This window comes from Aphelocoma coerulescens, chromosome 20 (assembly GCF_041296385.1).
Source record: "Aphelocoma coerulescens isolate FSJ_1873_10779 chromosome 20, UR_Acoe_1.0, whole genome shotgun sequence".
Classification (NCBI taxonomy): domain Eukaryota; kingdom Metazoa; phylum Chordata; class Aves; order Passeriformes; family Corvidae; genus Aphelocoma; species Aphelocoma coerulescens.
Window position 1 is genome coordinate 6,097,412 of NC_091033.1, and position 12,367 is coordinate 6,109,778.

Genomic DNA, 12,367 nt, shown 5'->3' on the forward strand with positions numbered 1-12,367 from the left:
CCGGTCCCACCGACTCGGGCTGTGCCCCGGTGGGACTCGGTTGCGTTTTTCTTTTCTTTTAAAAGGAATAAATTTAAGCCCAGGAGCGGTGCCGGGCCAGCAGAGTCCCAGCCGCCCGGGCCGTGCCGTGGGGCTGCCCTGCCGCTGACACCGTTCTGTGGTGGGAATCTGGAGGGTTTTTCTCAGGCCTGTTTTTCCTACTTTTTTGTTTTTGTTGTTGTTGTTCAATTAGCCCTAGTGATTTATTCAATGCATGCATGAGGGGACATTAATATGCGGTGGCAGTTCCCACAAACAATATTCCTCTCAGGCTTTCTGCAGCCATAGCATTTACTGGCAAGGGGGGAGGCTATACAGGGAAAGCCAGGCTCTCCCAGCCTTTTCCTCTGCAAACTTCTGTCCCCCCTTGGCAGGGCAGCAGGGTACGAGCTTGTTCTCCGGGCCTGACTCATGTAGCCGGGGGGCTGGGACGGGCCCCGGCCCCTTCCACGCTCCCCCAGCTCAGTGGCTGGCCCACCTGGCTCTGACAAGGCAGGGATGTGGATGGGATTTACGGGGGGGAGGGTTAGGGGGGTGTTTTAAGGTGCTGTATTTGCTTTTAAATTATTTTTTTCCCACATTCTGTCCTTAACCAGTTTGTTCTTCAAACGCGCTTTATGTCATCCCTGCAAAGAACGGCTCGCTGCTGCTGGGACGAGGAGCAGGGAAGGGAGAACCTATTTTTTCTGGTTGTGTGGTACCTTGCATTTTAAGAGGACTTTAAAGTTCAACACCGCTTTCACACTTTGAGAGCAGCAGCGTTCAGACACGCTGCGACCCGGCTCGGGGAGTCCCTTTCCCGCACCCAGGCAAGGACCGGGGGCGATTTTTAACCTCCTCCTCCTTCAATTTAGGGAGCTGTGCGGTTATTCTGCATTGAGAGCAGCTGATGGATGGTGGTGGGGTTGCGAGGTGCTGAGCACTGGGGGGTGGCGGGGAGAGATCTTTCCCCTTCTCCACATGCACCTAAGGAGTCTTCGGCAGGAAAAAAAACAAAAACCCTCCAAAACGGAATAAATACAGTGTGAAGCTGGAGAGAAGTGCATGAGCACCCCGGATCCCAAAGGAGCTGGGGAAAGCACAGACTTGTCCAAGTCCTCTCCTTTTCTAATGGGAAAAAAAAAAAAAAAAGAAAAAAAAAAAAAAAAAAAAAAAAGTAAAGTGCCTGTCCTTGGTGCTTCCCCGCTCTCCCAGCCCGGGGCTGGCTGAGGCCGGACAGTCCCGCTCCCGGCGGGGCAGCGGAGCGCCGGGGGGACACCCCGGCAGAGCCGGACCCGGCGCGGGGCTCCCGGCACTCCGCTGCCCCCGGAGGGTTCGGGGTGATGGTCCCCCTGCCCCGGGCGAGCTCCGACCCAGGCACAGGAGAGTGAAGGCTGAGAGCTCCCACCCTGCGAGCAGCAGCGTTCCCGAGTGGGCAAAGCAGCTCCGAGCCCCCCCCCGGGCCGCAGCCCCCCACAAGCCCAGCGCCAGCAGCAGGGTGAGGACAGGGACGGGGCCACAACTTTTCCCCTCTTTCCATTTTTTTTTTTTTTTTTTGGGAACACGCGACGTCAGAGAAGCAGGTCCCTCCAAGAAATGCCATTTCAATGATTTTAATAAGCAAAATAGGAAACAATTTTAATAACCAAAAACAGAAACCAGTCTGAATAAAACTACAATAGACCAGGTTTTTTAATATTTTTCATATCATAAGCAGGATTTGAAATTGATCCCTTCAGAACTTTACATGAAATAAAAACAATTTTTTTTCCGCTGCTGCAATGTTTTGATTTCAACACAGTTGAATCAGTAAAAACCAAAGATCGTTTTCTGATGCATGACTAATATCCACAATATTTAAAACTGCAAGCACCATGCTGTTCATTACAATCTTGTTATTACTGTTAATTTATAAACTAATACAAACTTAAAATGCATCCGGCCAGCAGTGCCAGCTATCCTAAAAGGAAACTAAAAAATAAGTTTTCATTTTGGTATTTTTGTCAGTGCAACGTAAATCCTTTTACTGACCTGCAGGAGGAAAAAAAAAAAAAAAAGTAATAAAAACACCCATAAGACTCCAAACTACTACTACTATACAACTGCAAATAAATTTTGGCTAAAACTTTCACTCGCTGCATAGGGAAGCAGAGAAGCAGATTACAAATCATTGCTAAAGAATACACTTAAAAGTTGCGATATGTCTTCCTAAAAAAAGTTTTAGATTTATATGCTTTCCCAGCCCACTCATCAGCTGCTGCCATTGAGAAACCCAACTTCAGTGGCGACACGGAGCCCTCGCTGCTATCGCAACTTGACTCGTAACGAGGAGGGTTTGGGGTTGTTTTTTCTCTTTATTTACCGAAAATCTAGGGGCAGTTGTTTTTTAAATGGAACTGGTATCTCGTCCGTCCTTCGCTTCCTGAGTGTACAATCAGAAGGGAAACTATCTGGCCAAGCCTAACCACTCAGGCTGGGAATTGTCCTGGAGGAAAGAGCTTCGCTGCCACTTTAAGGCATGGAGTAGGTTCTAGTGACCGAGGAGAGTTTTTCCCTGTTAAGTTTAGGTTTGTCAATGCTATTCAGGCGTTTTTGCTTCTGCCCCAACAAACAAAAACCAAAATGAAAACTAACCAAAAAAATACAACTTAAAAGTGCACCAGATATACAAAGTTGGTTTTTTTCTAATGCAAAATGCCCATAACTTTTTTTTTCTTTAAGTATCTCTTTAACATCAAACAAACCGTATAACCAGCCTGCTGAAATGTTATTTTGTTTTTTGTGTATTTTTCTCCTGTACGGTTTGAAGTAGCAGATATTTACAAGCTAACAACCATAAAAGAAAACAAGAGCAAAACCAACGAACAAAACTGCACAAGCAGTAAAAAGTTCGATAACCTGTGATGCTTTTCTTATTGATGAAACAAAACAACAACAGAAATCTATGATCGATGATCAACATGCTATAGTTAAACAAGAAAATGGTACAAAATAGAAATTATTACCATACATGTCCAGCATGCAGGATTAATATTTTTAATGCAGATTTTCGTATTTTTTCTATATAATCAAGCAGGCAATAAAACTGATGAGTTTTTTTCTTTCTTTCTTTTCTTAGATTGAATGTCCCATCTGAGTCCTGTAACTTATTTCTCAAAGCAGGCAATATATGAAGAGTTTGCATATATTGTCCTTTTTATTTATTCTCTTTTTTCCAAGCAGGTAAATTGTGCATGAGATGGTGCTGTATATGTCCTCTCCCTTTCCAAGCAGGCAGTACATTATAGATGGCTTGTTCATTGTCCTTTTTTTATTATTATTCTTTTAAAGTCCATCTCGCTCTGCAAGCAAGCGATCTATAAAACGCTTCACTTGTCCTTTTCTCCTTTGCCTCTGTCTCCCTCTCTAACTTGCACACGAAAGTCAAAAAGTTGCACTTTACCTCTCCCATCCCCACCCCCAGCCTACTTTTCCCACAGCTACTCTAGAAGACTGGATGCTGAAAAAAAAAAAATCAAGTCTCTATTTTTCTCTCCTCCTTTCTCTCTAGTCAAGCAGACGGATGGATGGAGATGTCAGAGGAGGATGGGAGCGGAGGGGAAGGTGACAGGGGTCAGGTTTGGGGGGGTGAGGGGTTTTTGTTTGTTTTTTAATTATTTTTGTTAAGCACTCACAGGAAGAACTCAGGGGAAGACGGGTTGTCACTGGTGGAGCCGGCCTCTCTGAAGCCATTGCTGGCAAGTTTCTCACACTTCAGCTTGTAGGCGTCTCTCTCTCTGGCAAGCCGGGTCACTTCTTGCTTGAGCTGTTCCACCTGCTGAATGAGCTGGGTCTTTTCGTTCTCCAGGTGGTGTTTCTGCTGGACACGTTTATACCTGCAGGACTGGGCATAGCCCCTGTTCTTCAAGGTCCTCCTCTTCTGCTTGAGGCGGATCACCTCATCTTTGGTGAAGCCTCGGAGGTGCCTGTTGAGCTCCCTCACAGACATGGAGACCAGCTGGTCATCTGAGAACCGGTCCTCCACGCTGCTGGAGGGGGGATGCTGCTGGTGTGAGTTCTGGAGCTGCTGGGAGGAGCTGGAGGAGGTGGAGGGAGTGGGAGAGGCCTGGTGGTGATGATGGTGGTGATGGTGAGGGTGCCCGCTGCCGGCCAGGTCTTCGTGAGTGACTGCGGGATACTGGTGGTGGTGTTGGTGATGGTGGTGATGGTGGTGGTGGTGGGCCCGGAAGCCCTCAAAGCCCTGCAGCTGCTGGGACACCTGGTGGGACCCAATGAGGGCTTCGACAGCGTCCTCTGGGGTGAGGTTCAGCGCCTCGGGGTTCATCTGCTGGTAGCTGTTGGCCATCCAGTACAGGTCCTCCAAGTGGGTCTTCTGCTCGGTGGGGCTGAAGCTGGGCGAGGAGGGCACGGAGCTGCAGGGGGTGCTGATGGGGGTGGAGGAGACGGAGCCGGCCGGCTGCAGGCGGGTGCAGTGCCTGCCCGAGCGGTCGTTCCTGCCCAGGGGCTCCTTCTTCACGTCGAACTTCATCAAGTCGAAGTCGTTCACGTACTCCATGGCCAGCGGGCTAGTGGGCAGCTCGGCTCCGATGCTGAGCTCTCCGGCCATCGCTGTCTTGCGGGCACCTCTCCCGGCGGAGGGGGCTGGAGACTTCACCCCAGCGCGCAGTCAGTCTGGCAGAGGGCTGGCCGCGCTCCTCTATTCCAAACCAACTTTGGCTTTCAGCTTTCGCTTCCTTTCCTGTGCTCCCCCTCCTCCGCCGCCTCCTTCTCCCGGCTTCTGGAGCTTCTTCAGTCCGGAGCAACAAAGCCAAGGACGAGCCGGCCCCCGGGGCCGCCTGGCTGGCTCCTGGCTCTCGGTATCAGCGTTCGCCCCGCACCGCGGGCTGCGGCAGCGCCCGGCTCCGAGGCGCCCGGTCGCAAGGAGAAAGGAGCGGTAGCAGGAAGGGCAAAAGCAAAACAAAACAAAGATGCTGCCTTCGGGTCTGTGCAGGAAGAAGAAGGTCGGTGCAAACGCCCAGCCCGTGCCCCCAGCCGGGTTTTGTAAGTCCGGAGCCCCCTCCCCGCGGCAGCCGAGCCCGGAGCCTGCCGCAACTTTCCAGCCCGAGCGAGCGCCGGGGCAGCGCACGGGCTACCGGCGGCGGCGAGGCTCTGCACGGGAGTTTCGGTGGCTCTGGCAGCGCAGGCGAAGGGGAGGGAAGAGGAGGAGGAAGGAGGGGAAGGAGGAGGAAAAAAAAAAAAAAAAAAAAAAAGAGAAGGGGGGACGAGCACAGCCCAGGTCTCTGCTGTAGCTGCCGCCGCCTGCGCTCGTTGTGCAGCTATGATCACAGTGCAGCCCCCCTTGGCTTCTTATACGGCCGTGCCCGCCGAGAGCGCGGCGGGGGCCGGGGCCGGCGGCGGCCGCGCCAATGGCAGCGCGGCGGCGGGGCCGGGCGGACGCGGGCCGGGGGCGGGGACGGGGCCGGGCCGCGCCGTGACAGCTCCGCAGCGCCAGCTGAGCGCCCGCCGCTCCCAGCCCGCACCTCCGGGCGCTCCCCGGCTCCCCCTCCCGCACCCGCGCCTTCCCAGTTATTTATTTATTTAGTTAGTTGTTTACTTACTTATTTATTTATTTCTCTGCTCCCTTCCTCCCATCCTTTTCGGCCTCTGCAGCCCACAGAGGGGGGGGACTCGGGGACATCCTGCCCGTCCCTTTGTTCTAAATATAACGAAGTGCCCCTTTTTGCCCGCTGCCGTCCCGTAGCGGATCTCAAGGCAGGGAGCTTCCCCCCGTGCCACGCACACGCATCCACCCTTTCAACTTTATGTAAGCGTCCCCGGTGCGAACGTACCGAGGGAGAACCGGCCGCGGGCGCGCAGCGGATCCGGCCGGGAGCGAGTGCTGGGCTGCGGGAGGCGCCAAGGGGGATGCGCGGGGAGCCGGGAGCGAGGGAAGCACCGGCTCGACAGGGCTGTCAGCGCTTCGTTTACAACCGGGGAAATCCTCCCGGTTACAGGAAGCAAATCTCTCCCTAAAGTAAAGCAAAGGCATTGACACAGACAATTGCAAATATTAGGGAGAGAAGGGAGAAAATATAATTGCATTCCGGTTCTGAGAGGACCGTGTTTGCTTTCCTCTGCTGTTCCCTGAGAGAGAGACTGCATGCAAAGGAGTATTCGGTTTGTAAGGTTTTTTAGTTTCTTTTTTTTTTTTTTTTTTGGTCCAGTAACAGGATTTTTTTTTTTTTTTAACATTTTGTAACGATTAAGGGAGATTAGGGCTTCTTTTTACACCGCTTTCATGCTCAAACAGACAGAAAGTGCGACCCCAAGTGTCCATTTTTAGAATAACAGCTACTTTTCCCCGGGAGAAAACACCCGGAAAAAGGGGATGGGCGTGCGGGACCGGAGCGATGCGGGAGCGGCCGCGGGAGCGGGGCTGCCCCGGTCCCGGCCCGGCCGCGCCGCTCCGGAGCTGCGCCTCCTGCTCTGCACCTCAGAATCCCCCGTATCACTCTCCCACCCCCCATTTATTTAGCCAAAGAACAAAAAAAGTTCAAGATCTGTCTGGTTCCCCGAAATTTATGAGCAGGGCACTGCCTTTCTGGAGCCGGGACAACACTACGGGGTCCCCAGGCGGAGATCTCCCGGTGGGAGTCCGTCCCTGAGGGACCCCCCGCCAGCTCCGCGGCGATAACCACAGCCCGGACCCGCTTGCTCCGCTCCTCCGCATCTTCGCAGAGCTGGCAGCAGCCGCGCAGGGAACCAGGGAGGCAAAAGTCGCGCAAAGTCCTCCCTTTTCCCAAAAAGAAATTCCAGGGGGTCCCTCTGGCAGCGCGTTGGAGGGAAGAGGAGGAAACCAGGCAGGGAGATTTCATCCAAATCCTCTTTCGCAGCACAGGCGCGCCGGGGCTTAATTTCGTGTGGCAATGCCTTGTGTGCGTGTTTCCCCACGACATTTGGAGGGGACAGAACTCTCAGTCGATAGTCCCCGAGAGCGGCCGGCTCCGGCGCTCTCCACACTGCGCTCCCAGGAGTGAGCGCTGCCTCCGCATCCCGATCCCGGCCGAAGCGGGGCTGCGCTCCCGGGAGCACGCAGATCTCTCTCCGCAGGTCGCGCTGCTCCGAACGCGTGTAGGGGAGGACAGGCGTGGAACGCACCCACAGACCCGGGGCGCTCCCTTTGCCCCGCATCCCCCACGGGCAGCGCAGCCCCGGCGGTGCGGGGGGCCCCGGGGTCCGCACGGCCACCGCGCTGCCGGTTTCCCAGCAGTCCTAGATTTGGGAAATCGCCGGCTTTTCGCTGTTAACGAGCGGCCCCGAGGCGCAGCGAGGCGGGGAGCCCCGCCGTACCCCCTCTACGGAGGAGTCCGCCGGCGCCGGGCGGGACAGAGCGGACCGGGCACGGAGCTCGGAGGTCCCCGTCCGGCGGCTGCCGCCTCCCCGGGGCTGGGGGCTGCCGAAAGTCCCTCGTGTGGGTCCGCTGGACTTGTTATTTCTGAGGTCCTGGAAGCTGCTTGGGGAGAGCTTTATTTTTACCTGCACGTTAAACGTTATCGTTGCCACTGAAAGAAAGGGGACCCTGGCGAGAGCTTGGGAAGCCTGGATGCAGCCCTGCAAAATGTGCCAGTAGATGGATAATACTTTTTCCTCTCATAATTACTGAGGTATATTCACAAGGTGGAGCTACTGAAAGGCGGAGGGAAGCATTGATCTGATTATCTCCCTGCCCATACACACTCTGTCCCTTTCCTTAATCTTTTAAGCTGTGAATTACAGATCGGTTTTCAGCGTTCATCCTCACAGTCTTAAAATTTCGGGGCACTTCCTGGGTCCGTTTCTTTGCTTTTCCATGCCTCGCTCCTCTTTCAAAAATGCACCCCACAAAACTTGTGGCATTAAGCAGCTGACTGAAGTCAGAACCGCTTCGTGCCCCGAATCGCCAGTTGTTCACTCTAGTTTTTAATTCAGCCACCAAAGGTTATTCTCAATGGGATTTATGTTAGGGGCGTTGCTCCTGTGTACATTTTAAATTATATGTATATATAAATATATAGATATATAATTTTTTTTTTTTTTTTTACGAGGATTGGGGAAGAAATAGTGTTGCTGGAGAAGGATTCCTGGGCTGAATAGCCCAACGAGGCAGCTCAGAAGTGTTTCCCATCGGCGCGGCCGCGGTGCTGCGCGCACGGGGAGGGAGCACTCTGCGCACCCCGGCCCCCGCACCCTAAGAGCCACCGCGGGGCAAAGCGGCGGCTGCCGGCTCCGACGGGAAGGATTCCCCGTCCCCTCCGCACCCGCGCAGGAGGAAGAAGACGCTGCCACCTGCCCGACCCCGCAGCTCGCTTCCCCGCCGAGCATTCCGGGCAATTTTTGTTTAATTGACACCTTCTTCCAGCATCCGAAAACCGCTAATCGAGCTGCTTTAATTTTTTTTCCTTCTACATTTTAAGATCCGGTTTTTCAAGGTTCGTTTCGAGGAAAAAATTACTTCTTCCCGCTCTCCCTCCACTTCCCCTTCCTCCCGCAAACTCCTGGCCAAAATCGGGACGAGTTCAGAGAAAATGATAATGTCATTTCAGATCAGCTCCAGCCGGCACGTCCGCCCAGGGCAGGGCAGTTGGGGTCCTGGAGCCACGGAGATTTTAAATCTCTCCCTTAAAACTGCAACATACAGATACCTACTCGTGTTTGTTCAGGTAGGGCTCTGCCTAAATCGGGTAAGCGACATTTAGAAAGGGAATTTTATTACGTTGGCATCCCAATCCCCAATTCTTAGAAACAGCAGGTGTAGGTACTCAGATGAAAATTAAGACGACTGTTATGTGTGCAGTTTCCATGCTCGAACTCCTCGGTTTTGGTAGCTGACTGCTACTTTTGCCCCAGAATTAGCTTTTTTTAAAATCCCATAACTTCAGCGGGATATGTTGACTGAAATGGGAGTTTTGTTAACGAGCACAGACCCAAACCTAAATTATCCGGGGCTGGCAGCCGGCACTGATGGAGGAAAAGAGCATCACTTTCCTAATTCCTACCTCCCCTCGCTTGATTTTTAATTCCCAGACCGCAGGCAGACACGGTGCTGGATGTCAGGATTTTTTCCCCTGTGTAAGCAGCGAGGGACCTGGTTAATCATCTATCTCAGATACATGTGCATGAGAAAGAAAAGTGTTGATGGTTGCTTGTTGGGGCTGATGGGAATGGCCCACGAATTTAGGATTAAATTACTAGTGGTAATCATAAGGCTTTGTTTCCCCTCGCTCTCCTTTTCCTGCGGGGATTCTTAAAGTAAAGCAGGCAACATTATTTGGACAAAGTCTAGAGAGCAGCTTTGCTGTATAAAACAAGCGATTGAATCCTTCTGGGTTAACTGGGACCTCTTCAGATTTTAGCCCGAACCAGTTAGGAGCGGGGCAAATCCCAGTACTAACTCTAGACACGTTTTCACAAGTGGATCTGGGAGAAGGGAGCGGAGCAACACTTCAGAAGGGTAGGTTTCTAGGCGGGTATTTTTCTTTCCCGAGATTTTGCAGGGTCCAGCGTTAAATCCCCGCTGAGCAGCGCGGGTCAGGGTGTGCGGGCGGGCGGCTTTGGGGTTCGCTCGGTCGCGGGGGTCGTGAGTGCTCCCGGACGGGTGTTGCTGTACGGGACAGGGGGATTTAGGGGGTGATTTGAACGCCCCACTAGTAAGGCGGCCCGTGAGCCCGGCTGTGCCCGTGTCACCGCCCGGAGGGTCCTCCCGAGCGGTGCCCGGCCCCGCGCCCCCGCCGGCCCTGCCCTACAAGCACACACACCCCCAAAGGCAGCAGCGCGCCTTGGGGGGACTGATGCGGACGGAAGGGGGGAGCGACGGCTTCTGATGGGGGGAACCCCGGTGGGCACCGCAGCAGCGCATGTTGGAGTGATGCCCAGGCGAGGCTCCCGTCCCGGCGAGGTTCGGAGGACGCTGGACCCGGGCAGTGGGGATTATTTTCTTTTTGGAGGGGGGAACGCCCCCCCCTCCGGTGCCCCACGGCTGCTCGGGGTTAGCCCGGGACAGCTGCGCGGCCCGGGGGGACTGGAGGGGGGCGGCTGCTGCTGCTGCTGTGGCCGAGTCCTGCCTTCCTGTGCAGGCAAAGAAGCACAAGCCCTCCGTGGCACCCTCTGCAGTTGGCTCAGGGTCTCGCTGCGCTCCGGGGTTGGGAGAAGGGGTGAGAAAGGATGACTTCCAAACCAAATGGCTTCATTTCACCCCCTCCTACAAGAGTGCCTTCGGCAGGGAGGCAAGCAGAGAACAGGAACATTCTGTTTCTCGTTATTTCTTTCAGCCTTAGCCCCGTCATACCATGAATGCATCGGTCCAAACTCGTTTTCAGAATAATTTGTCGCTTTCACACCGTTTCCAAACTCTGCAGTCTCATCCTAACCCCCGTCTCCAATACATGCTTTTGTTATTATTCCCCTTGCCATCATGGTGAAAATTGTTTCTAGCAGATACACCTCATCCAGAAGCACAACATCCCCCATTCGAACCTTGCTAGGACCAGCCTTCCTCTTGTGCTTGGCTGAGTCCTGCTTCCCACTTGAACCATGGCATCTTGAACTCACTATCTGAGCCCTTTTAGGAGCTTGTAGCTAATAAACAGCACCAAAACCTTTCTGAGTGATCAGAAGTCGCCTTTGGGGACTGAAGTAGCCAGTAGAAGCTGCAGAACTGTAATTGCTGCAGCTGTATATTGCAATACCATTGTGTGTCATTCAAAGACTTTTCAAACACTTCAGAACTTGGACCACATCTTACTAGAGAAAAAATTCTCTCCTGCTCATCAGCTTCTCCTGTGATTTCAGATGTCTGGGTGCACAGATGTCTGGGTGGAAAAGGTACAAGGGTCTTTAGTTCCCTTGGACAAGAAAGAGATAGAAAAGGGATATGTCAGGGAGACAGGGAAGGTGTCCTGGAGCCCAATGTCACAAAGTCACGAGAAGCCAGGAGATCTTCCAGAAAAGGTCAACATCCTTTTCTGGCCATAGTCTGTTGCCTGCTTTTCCAAGGAGCTCTGTGGGAGGCTTTCTTGATGATCAGATCTTCAGCAGGCAGGAAGGAAGTTCCTCAGGTTTTTTTTTCTTTTCAGAAAGACGGTGTTGCTGCAGGTTCAATGTCCGTGGCAGCAGAAAGGCTGCTCCCAGCAGGCCGGGGTGCATCCCTGGGCCCTTGCAGGATCAGGGGGCTGTCGTTGCCACTCAGGAGTCCACAGGCATGATCCAACACCCACTGGGGACCTGTATCCTTTCATTCACACTGATTTGTAATTCCTTTTCATTGCACAAAGTCCTGGATTCAAAAAACTGCTTATATAGAGAAAATTTTTGGAATTCCCTTTCCAGCATTTGCTGCATAAGGATTTAAATATAATCATAAAGCCTATACTGGATATTCTTTTTGCTCTTTCCACCTTTAGTGCCCATTAGGGATTTGGTTTTGTTTCAGGTTTGACAGCCCCTGTATATATGTATTTGTGGTTGTTCCGTACTGTTTCCTGATTTAATATCAGTGCAGTTACAGGAGAAGGATGCACCGTTAGCATTTTTTGCTCAAAGTATTTTTCAAGCTCCTTTTTGATGTACTGGTCAGATTTGCAGCTTCTGTGCTCTTGTTGATCAGAAGAGGAAGGATCAGGTTTGTTGTGCCCTTTGGGAATGAAGCTCTCTATTCACCTAAGGAATTCAGCTATTTTCCTTCTCTAGCCCCTCCATATAGATCCAGGTGCAGGAGAAAAGTGAGGAAGTATTTAGTAGAAGCCTGTTATGCAGTTTAATTAAAGTCCTTTTGTGCATTTCTGAGAAGTAAATATGAGCCAAACTGGAAATGAGGTGGCTTCTGCAAGCTTCCACCTTCATTCCCAAATATTTTTAAGTCCTAAATATGTGAAGAGAAAAGAAGAGAGAAAAAGAAAGGGAACAATTCAGGGGAAATGCTTCTGTTTGCTTTCCCTGTTAGTCTGAGGAACATGTATTCAGCTGTTACTCAAACAGGAGAAAATAAATTTTTGTTTCTGATTTTTGTTTCTTTTACATATAAAGAGATCTACAGCCTTGAATAGCCCCAGACCAAATGATTTAAAATCAGACTCAGAGTGTAAATTCTGCTCCATTTGCCCAAACAAGATATTTGGATCACAGTGCAACTTGTCCTTTTATCTTTAGGAAATAAAACTGGGTTTTAGCCTGTGTGTCTGTGGTTGCTGTGGGTCACAAACACCTCCCAGCTTAGATCTCCCTAGACCTCCAGTCCCTAGAAAAGCTGGAGATGTTTCCCATCACTGGCCACCACCTGAATCCTTAGGAGGGTCCGAGGGAAATGGATCTGACACGGCTGGGCCAGGACATGGGG

General features: G+C 52.2%; 1 protein-coding gene across 1 annotated transcript; it reads right to left on the minus strand.

Annotated features, from left to right (window-relative positions):
- Window positions 1–1,686: 1,686 nt before the first annotated feature.
- MAFB (MAF bZIP transcription factor B) lies at window positions 1,687–5,322 on the minus strand. Its single transcript, XM_069034249.1, has one exon. The coding sequence runs from the start codon at window positions 4,622–4,624 to the stop codon at window positions 3,689–3,691; it is 936 nt and encodes a 311-aa protein (XP_068890350.1). The 5' UTR covers window positions 4,625–5,322; the 3' UTR covers window positions 1,687–3,688.
- Window positions 5,323–12,367: the final 7,045 nt, after the last annotated feature.

Excerpts from the sequence above, each read along its gene's own strand:
- MAFB (XM_069034249.1), bottom strand. The coding sequence starts at position 4,624 with ATGGCCGGAGAGCTCAGCATCGGAGCCGAGCTGCCCACTAGCCCGCTG.